This window comes from Haliotis rufescens, unplaced genomic scaffold (genome assembly GCF_023055435.1).
Source record: "Haliotis rufescens isolate VD_foot unplaced genomic scaffold, xgHalRufe1.0.p SCAF_8, whole genome shotgun sequence".
In the NCBI taxonomy this organism is placed as follows: Eukaryota; Metazoa; Mollusca; class Gastropoda; order Lepetellida; family Haliotidae; genus Haliotis; species Haliotis rufescens.
This window is the reverse complement of record NW_025964372.1, coordinates 25,956,144-25,970,916: the sequence shown is the minus strand read 5'-3', so window position 1 is coordinate 25,970,916 and position 14,773 is coordinate 25,956,144. Positions and strand designations below refer to the sequence as shown.

General features: G+C 47.6%; 1 protein-coding gene across 2 annotated transcripts in view; it reads left to right on the top strand.

The window, feature by feature from the left end:
• LOC124118239 (E3 ubiquitin-protein ligase UBR4-like) overlaps window positions 1-14,773 on the top strand; it is a 162,616-nt gene that overhangs the window by 82,302 nt on the left and 65,541 nt on the right. For both annotated transcript variants that reach the window (XM_048389192.1, XM_048389193.1), the window contains 10 exons: window positions 333-506; window positions 1,127-1,205; window positions 4,441-4,635; window positions 5,246-5,417; window positions 6,002-6,149; window positions 6,993-7,078; window positions 7,753-7,840; window positions 8,582-8,710; window positions 8,913-8,977; window positions 9,664-9,724. In XM_048389192.1, coding sequence (XP_048245149.1) covers window positions 333-506; window positions 1,127-1,205; window positions 4,441-4,635; window positions 5,246-5,417; window positions 6,002-6,149; window positions 6,993-7,078; window positions 7,753-7,840; window positions 8,582-8,710; window positions 8,913-8,977; window positions 9,664-9,724 — 1,197 coding nt within the window. The remainder of the gene's footprint in view (window positions 1-332; window positions 507-1,126; window positions 1,206-4,440; window positions 4,636-5,245; window positions 5,418-6,001; window positions 6,150-6,992; window positions 7,079-7,752; window positions 7,841-8,581; window positions 8,711-8,912; window positions 8,978-9,663; window positions 9,725-14,773) is intronic.

Here is a 14,773-nt window from a genome sequence, read left to right as displayed (position 1 = left end):
TTAATATATTTCTGTGTGCTAGCTAAGCTTAAAAAAAAGTGACTTATATCTGAGAAACAGGCCGTTCAGACTCATAGACTGAAACAATTTGGAAATTGGAGACTGAAGTGACTGAACAAGACAGGTGGATATGTATATCTAGGTATATTTGCACATTTCCTCAATGGAGGAATTGTGGCCAGTCATCTACAGTGCAACGATGTTCTTGATAATATTCTTTGTTATGACTTGTAGGCTCAGTTATGCTCTATGAAACAGACTTGCAGTGAGTCCTGATGGCCCCCTGTTCTTGTATGCTCGGTGGAAACCTGACTGAATCTCCCTCTTTCTAGCTGCTGCTGTTCATTTGTGGATCAAAGGAGAAATACCGACAGCTGCGTGACATGCACGCCATCGAGAGCAACCTCCAGTCTGTGGTCGACATCTGTGAGAAGGGTGGACTGGACGTCGGAGCCGACATCATCCCCCATGGCGTCATCCTCCCCTACGATACACTGCTTACCATGGTAGAGTCTCCCCTACATAACACTGCTTACCATGGTAGAGTCTCCCCTACGATACACTGCTTACCATGGTAGAGTCTCCCCTACATAACACTGCTTACCATGGTAGAGTCTACCCTACATAACACTGCTTACCATGGTAGAATCTCCCCTACATAACACTGCTTACCATGGTAGAGTCTCCCCTACATAACACTGCTTACCATGGTAGAGTCTACCCTACATAACACTGCTTACCATGGTAGAATCTCCCCTACATAACACTGCTTACCATGGTAGAGTCTCCCCTACATAACACTGCTTACCATGGTAGAGTCTCCCCTACATAACACTGCTTACCATGGTAGAGTCTCCTCTACATAACACTGCTTACCATGGTAGAGTCTCCCCCGACATAACACTGCTTACCATGGTAGAGTCTCCCCTACATAACACTTCTTACCATGGTAGAGTCTACCCTACATAACACTGCTTACCATGGTAGAGTTCCCCCTACATTACACTGCTTACCATGGTAGAGTCTCCCCAACATTACGCTGCTTAGCATGGGTTTGAATCATTTTTTGCCATGCGACATACACTTCCATTTGTTCAATATCACTCAATAACTTGTTTTATTTCAGATTGAACATCTGAAAGTGGTGTACGAAATCGCCTCATCTCGTCCCTGCAACTGGCAGACTTATTGTGAGCAGGCACAAGGTGAGGGCATGCATGAAGGTCTCTGTGCTGTGAAACTGTAGGGACATAGGCTAGAGGTGACTCTGATAATGTATTGGTCCGGCTCAGTGACTGGGTTGATTCAAAGCATTGTCTTGTTGTAAGAGGTGACTCAGATAATCTATTGGTCCGGCTCAGTGACTGGGTTTATTCAAAGCATTGTCTTGTTGTAAGAGGTGACTCAGATAATCTATTGGTCCGGCTCAGTGACTGAGTTGATTCAAAGCATTGTCTTGTTGTAAGAGGTGACTCAGATAATCTATTGGTCCGGCTCAGTGACTGAGTTGATTCAAAGCATTGTCTTGTTGTAAGAGGTGACTCTGATAATGTATTGGTCCGGCTCAGTGACTGGGTTGATTCAAAGCATTGTCTTGTTGTAAGAGGTGACTCAGATAATCTATTGGTCCGGCTCAGTGACTGGGTTTATTCAAAGCATTGTCTTGTTGTAAGAGGTGACTCAGATAATCTATTGGTCCGGCTCAGTGACTGAGTTGATTCAAAGCATTGTCTTGTTGTAAGAGGTGACTCAGATAATCTATTGGTCCGGCTCAGTGACTGAGTTGATTCAAAGCATTGTCTTGTTGTAAGAGGTGACTTAGATAATCTATTGGTCCGGCTCAGTGACTGGGTTGATTCAAAGCATTGTCTTGTTGTAAGAGGTGACTCAGATAATCTATTGGTCCGGCTCAGTGACTGAGTTGATTCAAAGCATTGTCTTGTTGTAAGAGGTGACTCAGATAATCTATTGGTCCGGCTCAGTGACTGGGTTGATTCAAAGCATTGTCTTGTTGTAAGAGGTGACTCAGATAATCTATTGGTCCGGCTCAGTGACTGGGTTGATTCAAAGCATTGTCTTGTTGTAAGAGGTGACTCAGATAATCTATTGGTCCGGCTCAGTGACTGAGTTGATTCAAAGCATTGTCTTGTTGTAAGAGGTGACTCAGATAATCTATTGGTCCGGCTCAGTGACTGAGTTGATTCAAAGCATTGTCTTGTTGTAAGAGGTGACTCAGATAATCTATTGGTCCGGCTCAGTGACTGGGTTTATTCAAAGCATTGTCTTGTTGTAAGAGGTGACTCAGATAATCTATTGGTCCGGCTCAGTGACTGGGTTGATTCAAAGCATTGTCTTGTTGTAAGAGGTGACTCAGATAATCTATTGGTCCGGCTCAGTGACTGGGTTGATTCAAAGCATTGTCTTGTTGTAAGAGGTGACTCAGATAATCTATTGGTCCGGCTCAGTGACTGAGTTGATTCAAAGCATTGTCTTGTTGTAAGAGGTGACTCAGATAATCTATTGGTCCGGCTCAGTGACTGGGTTTATTCAAAGCATTGTCTTGTTGTAAGAGGTGACTCAGATAATCTATTGGTCCGGCTCAGTGACTGGGTTGATTCAAAGCATTGTCTTGTTGTAAGAGGTGACTCAAATAATCTATTGGTCCGGCTCAGTGACTTGGTTGATTCAAAGCATTGTCTTGTTGTAAGAGGTGACTCAGATAATCTATTGGTCTGGCTCAGTGACTTGGTTGATTCAAAGCATTGTCTTGTTGTAAGAGGTGACTCAGATAATCTATTGGTCCGGCTCAGTGACTGGGTTGATTCAAAGCATTGTCTTGTTGTAAGAGGTGACTCAGATAATCTATTGGTCCGGCTCAGTGACTGGGTTGATTCAAAGCATTGTCTTGTTGTAAGAGGTGACTCAGATAATCTAAGAGGTGACTTAGATAAATCTATTGGTCAGGCTCAGGGACTGGGTTGATTCAAAGCATTGTCTTGTTGTAAGAGGTGACTTAGATAAATCTATTGGTCTGGCTCAGTGACTGGGTTGATTCAAAGCATTGTCTTGTTGTAAGAGGTGACTTAGATAATCTATTGGTCCGGCTCAGGGACTGGGTTGATTCAAAGCATTGTCTTGTTGTAAGAGGTGACTTAGATAATCTATTGGTCCGGCTCAGTGACTGGATTAATTCAAAGCATTGTCTTGTTGTAAGAGGTGACTTAGATAATCTATTGGTCCGGCTCAGTGACTGGGTTGATTCAAAGCATTGTCTTGTTGTAAGAGGTGACTCAGATAATCTATTGGTCCGGCTCAGTGACTGGGTTGATTCAAAGCATTGTCTTGTAAGAGGTGACTCAGATAATCTATTGGTCCGGCTCAGTGACTGGGTTGATTCAAAGCATTGTCTTGTTGTAAGAGGTGACTCAGATAATCTATTGGTCCGGCTCAGTGACTGGGTTGCTTGCTTGTCGTTGCACCCTGATCTGATGTTGCTCATAGTATCCACCACTGGTTTTTTTGGTCTGATGATATTCAGGCGACATGATACAACTAGTCTGCTTTGATATATAACGAGACCTGTGAAGATTCGGGTAGAATAGGTCTTCAGCAACCCATGCTTGTCGTAAAAGGCTACTATCCTTGTCGTAAGAGGCGACTCACCGGATCGGGTGGTCTGCCGTCATATAGCTGGAATATTGCTGAGTGCGGTGTTAAACAACAACAACAACAACAACTAGTCTGCAGCATTTAACAACATTCTCTCGCTGTTAATCTGAACATAGTAATAAACTACTTTGATGACATATTATCATGGGAACTTTGCATCATAAGAAATTAAATCAACTTAACGGCTTACATTGGAACCTGTGAAAAGCCGGGTTTGAATAGGTCTTCAGCAATAGGTCTTTGCTGGGTTCTCCGGTAACCTATGCTTGTCATAAAATGCAACTATGTGGAATAGAGGCTTATTGCATTGGTAGATTGTGTTCACTCAATCACTCCCGTGAAGATCTGGGGAGAATAGATCTCCAGCTACCCATGCTTGCCGTAAAAGGCAACCATGCTTGTCGTAAGAGGTGACTAACAGGATCAGGTGGTCAGACTCGCTGACTTGGTTGATGCATGTCATCGTATCCCAATAGTGTAGATCGATGCTCATGATGTCAATCACTGGATTGTCAGGCCTAATTATTTACATACCGCCGTCATATAGCTGGAATATTGCTGAGTGAGATGTTAAACAACAAACAAACAAAGAGCATATATAGGTCTCCAGCTACAAAAAAGAAAAAAGTATAAAGCATATTTTTTGTAGTGGAGACACACACTTTCATAAAAATGCCCCCCAAAATATGCATGATCCTGAACATTTTTTGTTCTGTATAGTTCCTAATGACCATCTCTGAGAATATGTTTGACACTTGTATTGTTCTTCAGACACCCTCCCCTTCTTGGTAAAGGCAAGCATCTCCCTGGATGAGGGTGTGGCTCCCACCTTGCTGCAGCTGCTGCAGTCTGCGCTGTGTGGTGTGAAGCCCTCCCCGGCCCAGAACGCCGCCAGCTCCTCCAGTAGTTCCACAACGTCACCCGTCAAACAGAAGAAGGACAAGAACAAAAACAAGACTGAAGAAGGTGACAGTAATGTGACATTTCTTTAACCCTTAGAAAGTTTTGGAATTTCCGGGCACATAGGTCGCCAGTATCCCATATTGGGAATGAGAGCAAAATGAGGATGGGGTATTTGCCATGGTTGATAATGTCAATGACCCAGATGAAATGAGTTCAGATTGACCCTATAATTGATGAGCTGTTGTCATATGGCAGGAATATAAACATTCACTTACGAGACACATTTGTGTCATTCTCTTTCAATATTTCAATTAGATACATAAGTTACAGAAGCTATGTATATACAGATACTTACAACCTGTGTCACTTTAGGCTTCCCACATGAAGCTTAAATATTTAGTGAAACTCTACCCACTTGCTCACTCGCTCGCTCGCTCACTCAAACACTCTCACTCACTCACTCACTTACTCACTCACTCACTCACTCACTCACTCACTCACCCACCCTCTCACTCACTCACTCACTCACTCACTCACTCACTCACTCACCCACCCTCTCACTCACTCACCCACCCACCCTCTCACTCACTCACTCACTCACTCACTCACTCACTCACTCACTCACTCACTCACCCACTCACTCACTCTGACACTGTTTTTGCTCTCCCTGCAGACTGTGAGGAGAGTCAGAAGTTTGATGAGACTCTGTGCATCACCCTTGTGAAGCTGCTGAACCGGGTGCTTGACAAAGGGCTCTTCATCAAATTCATCAGGACATTCCTCCTGGAGTCGAACTCCAGTGGCAACAGATGGTTGGCCCACAGTCTCGTGCTACAGATTTACAGGTAATTAAAGAAATACTTACAGGTAACAATAAATTATAGGTTATCAGTTCCGAGGGAATTAATGTTGTAAGTTCCGAGCATGGTCTGTGATCTGCGTGTCATCCTACCTTGACGGCGTGGATTCTTGCATGAAAACAAAATTGACAGAAGGTAGTGTCCATGTCATATCCATCTTGTGGGGATTCTGGGTTCTCCAGTAACCTATGCTTGTCATAAAATGCAACTATGTGGAATAGAGGTTTATTGCATTGGTAGATTGTGTTCACTCATTCACTCCCGTGAAGATCCGGGTAGAATAGATCTCCAGCAACTCATGCTTGCCGTGAGAGGCGGCTATGCTTGTCGTAAGAGGCAACTAACGGGATCGGGTGGTCAGGCTCTCTGACTTGGTTGATGCATGTCATCATATCCCAATTGCGTGGATCGATGCTCATGATGTAAATCACTGGATTGTCTGGTCCAGACTCAATTATTTACAGACCACCGTCATTTAGCTGGAATATTGCTGAGTGCAGCGTTAAACAGCAAATAAACAAAAAATACAAACAAACAAACACTCATTCACTCACTCACTCACTTTTCAGGAATACGACGTCCGAGGAACAGGAGACGATCCTGAACATCATGTGGGAACTGTGGACAAAGCTGCCCATCTACGGCAGGAAGGCTGCTCAGTTTGTCGACCTCCTCGGCTACTTTGTGCTCAAGACGCCGGACATCCCCGACAAGAGGGTAAGAAGACTGCAGTACTTCATCTATGTGATTTTCAGGCTTTCCCTAAATGAATTTGGTTGGAGGTTGGAGGTCTTGTGGTCTAAGTGCCACATTTGCTCTGCAGAGTTGTGTTCCTTAGCTGTGCTTGATCAGGGGTGGGTTTTAAAATCCCAGATTTGTCCGAATTAAACACTGTCACTACCATATCTGTGCTTTTTGGTCTCTTAGACGTGCGTCATATTTGGCTTTCCACTCAAGCTGACATCATATAGCTAAAGACCCATGAAGATCCGGGGTAGAATATGTCTTCAGCAACCCATGCCTGCCGTAAAAGGTGACTATGCTTGTCGTAAGAGGTGACGAACTTGATCGGGTGGTCAGGCTTGCTGACTTGGTTGATGCATGTCATCATATCCCAACTGCGTAGATCGATGCTCATGATTTCAATAACTGGATTGTCTGGTCCAGACTTGATTAATTACGGACAGCCGTCATACATCTGGAATATTGCTGAGTGCGGCATTAAACAACAAACAAACAAATATAACTAGAACAATCCTGGATATAATTCCAAGTTAGACTAGGTCCATGGTAGTCTGCACGTGAGAGATCACTTATGCATGAGGATATGTCACTTGATTCATTGCATATCATTGTAATCCGAGAGCAGGGGCATTGCTCATTACATCAATCACTGGCTTGTCTGGTCAAGACACAATTATTTACAGGCCATCATAGTTTAGCTCGAATATTACTGTCTGCAGCATTGCCATCAAACATCTACTGCTGACAGTTGTTTTAGCCCAACTCACTCAATCATTCCTGATGTATGTGAGGTGTAACAGGATGACTGTGTTCCAGGTTGGGGAGTACCTGGAGAAGGCTGTGTCCGTGCTTCGGGAACAGAACCAGGTGTTGGCCAACCACCCCAACGCAACCATCTACAAGTAAGTTCAGGGCTGTCAGACAAGTCCAGCAGTAGCAGTGTGTCTGTTAATGCACTTTCAAATACTCACTTAGGAAGATGAATGATATTTACCATTTTGCATGATTTGGTGAAGTGGACAAACATAGCCTTAACTTCAATGTTACTAAATTTTATGATAGATTTTTATTATAATTACTACCCTGTACATCTTTTTCTTTTTTCAAAATGGTTAGAAAGTGACTGGTTGATCTGTAGAGCCCAGGGATCCGGAAATATATTTCGGCCAATCGGACATTTGCATTTGGCAACGCCCACCTCATGTCTGAGGTGCTGGATGTTCATGCATGAATAAAAGAATAAACTCAAGTGTCATTTTCATAACATATATACATGATATATAGATATATATATACAATTTATCAGCAATTCAACGACACATTGATCTACTGGTAATACAATTTCAACCTATCGGGATGTTGGTTTTACTAACTTGGCTATTTAACAGTTTCCACTGTAAAGCTGTCAGTTGAGTCTAGCCTACCATCATCGCATCGTCAGTGTTTGGTCGAAATCCGTCAATTTTGGTCCACAAAGCGATATACGCATAAGTCAGAAATTAAACTGGTCACTTGACATTATTTGCTATTATGTGTGTCTCTAAGGCTTGTAAACAGCTTGTTGTTGTGTGTGCAGCATGCTGCAGGGGCTGGTGGACTTCGATGGCTACTACCTGGAGAGTGACCCGTGCCTAGTCTGCAACAACCCAGAGGTCCCCTATGCTGTGAGTAGCTGCCTGTAGAAGTGGAGGAAATAGTCTTCCTCACTGTGTTATTATAGAACCAGATGGGTGCTGTTAGTATGGAAGAATTCTATATCATAACCGGAATGGATGTGTGTGCTGCAGTCTGACTGGTTCACAACACATTATCACGTGGAATTCGGATGTGTAGTCTATACTGCCCAATAATTTTGTTGTCAATACGTTGTATTTCTTGTCCCAAATTTGAATGTCCCCAGTATCCCATGCTTGTCGCCCTGTGGGGATGCCAAGGTAGAATAGGTCCTCAGTATCCCATGCTTGTCACCCTGCGGGGATGCCAGGGTAGAATAGGTCCTCAGTATCCCATGCTTGTCACCCTCTGGGGATGCCAGGGTAGAATAGGTCCTCAGTATCCCATGCTTGTCACCCTGCGGGGATGCCAGGGTAGAATAGGTCCTCTGTATCCCATGCTTTTCACCCTTCGGGGATACCAGGGCAGAATAGGTCCTCAGTATCCCTTGCTTGTCGCCCTGTGGGGATGCCAGGGTAGAATAGGTCCTCTGTATCCCATGCTTGTCACCCTGCGGGGATACCAGGGTAGAATAGGTCCTCTGTATCCCATGCTTGTCGCCCTTTGGGGATACCAGGGCAGAATAGGTCCCCAGGGTATGTGGGCATGCCATGGCATAATAGGTAATAATCTCATGATTGTCACTCAAATACCAAAGTTATACTTTAATCAAAGTCAAATTGGTCTTGCAGAGTCTGAAGCTGTCTGCTATCAAAGTGGATTCCAAGTTCACGACAACCACGCAGATTGTGAAACTGGTTGGCAGTCACAACATCTCCAAGATATCGCTCCGCATCAGTGACCTGAAGCGGACGAAGATGGTGAGTGGTGTTTGTGTTGCTGGTGTTACTGGGACTTCTGGATAACTTCAACATATATTGACCGAATTTCCCATGTACTGAACCAAATTTGATAGTTTCATCGTCACTCATAAACATTTGGAACTAATTGATCAATATTTCAACTCCACCAAATATGGATAAATTTAGAATAGTTTCCACTCGTCTATTTGGTTTTGTGCAGGTTAGAAGTCTGAACATCTACTACAACAACCGCTCAGTCCAGGCTGTGGTGGAGCTCAAGAACAGGTAATATACTATAGCTTCCCCAGGGATTTATCTGGACCCGTGAAGATTCCGGGGTAGAATAGGTCTTCAGCAACCCATGCTTGCCGTAAAAGGTGACTATGCTTGTCGTAAAAGGCGACTAACGGGATCGGGTGGTCAGGCTCGCTGACTTGGTTGATGCATGTCATCGATCCCAATTGCGTGGATCGATGCTCATGATATTAATCACTGGATTGTCTGGTCCAGACTCGATTATTTACAGACCGCTGTCATGTAGCTGGAATATTGCTGAGTGCGGCGTTAAACAACAAAACCAACCAACCAAAACCAGTTTCCGACTACTTACGGGGACTGGGGCGGTCGGGTAGCCTAGTGGTAAAAGTGTTCGCTAATCATGCCAAAGACCCGGGTTCGGTTCCCGACATGGGTTAATGTGTGAAGCCCATTTCTGGTGTTCCCCGAATATTGCTAAAAGCGGCATAAAAACCATGCTCTCTCACTGACGGGGACCAAAGGCTTGCATAAGACATTTTTGCTCCTTATACAATTAAGATCTGAAAACACAAATATGGCTGATAATACTGTGTGTTTAATATTTTCGGGAAGTTTGAGAGTGGTCAGTTTTCTGGAGGTCAGTACTTTGTCCCCTACATTTGTTGTTGGACAACATGTTCTTGTATCACACTTTGACTGATGCTACGTTTCAGACCTGGTCTGTGGCACAAGGCGAGGAAGGTGACCTTGACAGCTGGACAGACTGATGTCAAGGTGAGGGTCACAGCTAGTGTTGGCTGGAAAGAACAATCCAAGTTTGCCGTAACAGACTTTGTCTATACCTTCTGAGTCTGCTTGCCAATACGTTTTTATACCCTGACCGAATAGGGTGGGGTTATATAGTTACACCAAGGAATACTGTTCATCCATCATTCCAAGGATATTTTATTTGTTCAATCTCTAACTTTGTTTCAAAATTGGTGAACACTTTTTATACCTATCAGAGACATTTGTGCCACCTTTAATGTCAGAACTTCTTCATTTATTCTTATTGGGCGTATAATTGATTTCGATAAGTGGATTTTCTGAGAAAATATTTCTTTTTTTCCTGTTTTGAACTTAGAAATATGTTGGAGTCAAAGTTGAAGGTGTTAGTGAGCCCTGCTCACTATTTGTCTAGTTTATTACATTAAGTAATACGTTACCACTGTTATACCGAGGCTGTTGTCTCCCACAACTGCTGCTATAGCGAAATCTACCACAGAGATCTCAATTACCTCATGCAGCACGTGCGTAGCCACCTAGCTGCCATGTGACACCCTTCACTCTTGTCTCCTTCGTCTGCTTAGCAAGACGTGTTTTCTCCTGCTGAAGCGTTCCTTGAAGATTTGGTGATATTTATTATAGTTTATTCTCTAATAAACTGTGCTTTTATGGGTCGTTGTGGTAGCTACGCTTGGTTATAATTTTCCTGCCAAACGGAAAATTTTTCCCGCCCTTTTTTCTATATACTTGCGGGGTTCGCGTATGCACGTTGTGTTTTACGTTTTCCCTGTTCTTGTATGTTTTGGGGGTTAACATAACTTATTTCTTTAATAAAAGTTATATGTGTATGTTATATGTTCACATTGCTCGTTTATTTTCTTGTGAAAATGTTCGTTTGTGAATCATTGTGGTGCGTGCGTTGAAACCATGTTTTGTTCTTTGTTTATAGCAAACAATCAATGTCTGACATGGATATGTCCCCAGTATCCACCCCCTCTACCCCTGCTCCTCGGAGTTGTGGGGTGTGCAGAAAGTTTTTGTCGTCCCGGGATCCCCACGATCGTTGCCCGCGGTGCAGGGTTCCTTGCGGGGACACCCGGTGCATCCTGTGCGAAGGTCTGGGGCCTGCGGAGTTTGAGCGGTACCGGCTGTACGTACAGTCCGTCTCCACCCCTGTGGTGGCCGGTTCGTCCGGTCGGGGTCCCCGTGCGGGTACCACCTCCTCGGCTGCGGCGGATCCCCTTGCGGCCCTCGGGCTGTCTGGGGATTCCGTCGCCGCATTGTTGTCGAAACTTGTGGACTCCAAGCTGGCGGCCTTATCGCAAGATAGGCCGCTGGCTGTTCCGTCCCCGGCCTCTTCGGTGGCCGCGGGGTCGGACACGGGGTCCACCGGTAAAGCGGCGGATCTCTTGGCGGCCCGTGTGCTGTCCGGGGATTCCGTCGCTGCATTACTTGCATAACTTGTGGACTCCAAGCTGGCGGCCTTATCTCAGGATAGGCCGCTGGCTGTTCCGTCCCCGGCCACTTCGGTGGCCGCGGGGTCGGACGCGGGGTCCACCGGTACGGCGGCGGCTCCCGTGGTCACCGGTCCTTCCCCCGAACCGTTGCTCCCGCTATCGGTTTAGGACCGCGTGGCCATGGTTTATGACTTCTTTGAGGACATGCCCCGGCCGGTACCGCGGGGAATCCACGACTGTGGGTTCCGCCGAGGTACACGATGAGTCTTCCGACACGGCTTTCCCCGCATCGACCCTGCTGCGCGGTTTCAAGCCTTCCTTGGAGAACGCCTTCGCGGCGGCCTCCGGTCGGGGTCTCCCGTTGCCTCCGACGTCGTGGAGAAAGGGTTTATTCCCGGTACATGACCTTGCCTTTCCCGAGGCTGGTCCTACCGCGGAGGCCCATGTTGAGCGGTTGGGTGTCCGTGCCCCACCGGCTGCTACGGTAACGCAAGCTACTTTGCACCAGCTGGACGCCCTCGCTCGGCATTCCATGTCTCACGGAGACACTTACTTGGCTGCAGCGGCCCGTCTGGTCGAAGGTTCTCCCACGGACCGTGACCAGCGCATTTACAACTGCCTGCTCAGTTTAAATGCTTCCCTGGAGTACGTTGCCGAGGACTCTCGGCACACATTTGCTCTTGTTGGGTCCCTGCATAGGCGCCTGGGTGCCGCTCCTAACCGGAGCGCGCCCCAGGCTGCTGCGGCATGTAGGTCTAAGGGGTCGGGTTCTTCTTCCTCTGGGAAGTAGCCCCGCCCTGAGGGCTCCGGTATGGGCAATCAGCTGCCCTTTCGCGGGAAGACGGGGAACTGGGGAAGCCCAAGTCGTCGACAGACGGCAAGGGCCCCTCCAGGTGACTCTCATTGGAGGGGTTCGTATGCCGACAGCGCCAACTTCGGTTGGCCCTTAGGCGAACCCGAGTCACTTGGCCCTGGACAGTTGCGCCTGCCGCAACCTGTCAGGGCCCCCTCTCCTTCCCCAGTGGGAGCCAGACTCCAGACTTACTGGGAGAATTGGGAACAAGTGTTCGACGACCCGTGGGTGGTCAACACGATTCGGTACGGCTATCGGCTTGATCTCAAAGCGAATCCGCCGCTCACCGTTGCCCCGTTGGCAGGTTTCGATTCGGAAACCGATCTTCCCATCCTCGCCGATGCCATCGGCAGGTTGGTGGAGAAGGGGCAGTACGGGAGTTAGCTCTACCAGAAATAACACCGGGGTTTTACTCCAGGATATTTCTCGTTCCCAAGTAGGACAGTGCCGAACTCAGAATGATTCACACGTCCGCTCCCTGGCTGTTCACCCGGTTAACCACCCCCATAGTGGGGTTCCTCCACAGGAGGGGTGTCCGGTACTTCGCGTACCTGGACGACTCGCTAGTAGCAAATCGAATGACGGACACCCTGTCACGCCATCTCGATTTCGCACGTCGGCTCTTGGAGCAATTTGGGTGGATTATCAATCTCCCCAAGAGCGAGTTAACCCCTTCTCAGAACTTGCTGTTCATCGGAGGTCGGTTCAACACGGTGTCCCATCGCCTCTTTGTCCCCCCAGACCGGTGGCACAAAATTCAGGCGATGATTGCCAAAGTCTTAGCGGTGCAACAGACTGTTCACTTTTGGTCACAGCTGTTAGGGCTACTTGTATCAGCCCAGGACTGCACCGCACGGGGTCGTCTCCAACTCCGCCCGCTGCAACGGTTTTTAATCCAGTTGTTAGCAACGGAGGTGAACAGTGCGACCGTCGCCCTCCCGGATCGGCTCCGACCGCATCTGGAGTGGTGGACGGTCCCTTACATTGTCTTATCAGGAGTCTCTATGCGGCCCTACCGGGCCACGTTGACCCTGTATACAGACGCCTCCCTAGTGGGCTGGGGCGCCCATCTAAAGGGGGAGGTGAGCTCGGGGCTGTGGTGCGTAGACGAACTAGGTCTTCACATCACTTGTCTCGAGTTCAAGGCAGTGATCAACGCAGTCAATCACTGGAAGCATCGTCTCGTCGACGCCCGGCTCATGCTGGCGACCGACAACACGACGGTAGTGTCCTATGTGAACAAACTGGGGGGAACCCACAGTCACTCGCTACTCGATCTCACGTTCGAGTTTTACGCTCTGGTGGACAGTGTCCCGTGCCAGATACGCGCCCGTCACATCCCAGGTGTGCGGAACGTACTGGCCGATGCTCTATCGAGGCCTCAGGATCCGAGCCCCACAGAGTGGATGCTGAACCCAGTAGTGTTTCAGTGGCTGTGCGAACGTTTGGGTCGTCCGATGGTCGACCTGTTCGCAACGCGGTTCAACAATCAACTCCCGTTGTTTGTATCACCAGTCCCGGACCCGAGGGCCATCGATCACGATGCTCTCGCGTTAGACTGGACGGGCTTGGTCGCTTATGCTTACCCGCCGACAGCGTTGATACCACACATTCTAAGCCGGCTCCGAGGAGTTCGCTGTCGAATGTTACTGATCGCGCCCATGTGGCCGAACAGATCGTGGTACCCCGACTTGCTGACCCAGGTCACGCAGTCGCCACTTCCACTGCCTGTGAGACCGGATCTCTTGATCCACCCTCACACCCGTCAGCTTCATCCAAACGCAGGGCAGTTCAATCTGCACGCGTGGATGTTGTCACCGAGCGTCTGAGGAGTAAAGTTTTTTCTCGCCGGGCGTCTCGGGCATACGTTAGTATGCATCGTGATTCTACCCAGAAGGTGTATAATGCACGTTGGGTTATTTTCACGAAGTGGTGTTGTAAACATCACATTCATTCGCCAGATAAGGTATCTGTGCAGGATATTGCTCGTTTCATGTCTCACTTGCGAGAGACCCGGAAACTCTCCGGGGGTTCCATTGCCAACTATGTCTCGTCCGTTGCTACGGTACGGGACGTTGCTATGGGTACCAGTCTCTCCAAAGAGCCGGTGATACGGGGTATTATCAAGGGTTTCAAACAGCACGATCTTAAGAAGGGCCGCCTTCGGGCACCGGCCTGGGATCTTTCCCTAGTGTTGCAATCACTTACGGAAGCTCCGTATGAACCCTTGCATAGTGCTTCGTTCCGGCATGTGACTTGGAAAACAGCATTTCTCCTCTCCTTTGCCACGGCGGCACGTGTATCCGAAATTCATGCACTCGATGTCGCCAAGGTACGATTCGATAGGGGTGACGAAGGAGCGGTCCGCCTGGGCCTGCTCATGGGCTTCGTCGCCAAGAATCAGAGAGTCGGGCAAACGGAGAGAGATTTCACTGTAAGATCACTCAAAGAAATCTTACATCCTGCTGATACTGAGGACAGAGCGCTGTGTCCGGTTAGGGCCCTTAAGTATTATCTTAAGGCTTCGAATGAACGTAGACAAGGGCGTGACCGTCTGTTCATATCGTGTAACCCTAATCGCACGGTTGACATAACTCGCAACTAGATTGCGTTGTGGCTTCGTTCTGTCATCAATCTGGCGTACCGGTCTCGGGGGTTACCGGTAGCGGGGTCAAACCCGCACGAGATCAGGGCGCTAGCGGCAACATTTGCCCTACACTCGAATATCTCTGTTCACAGAATATTACG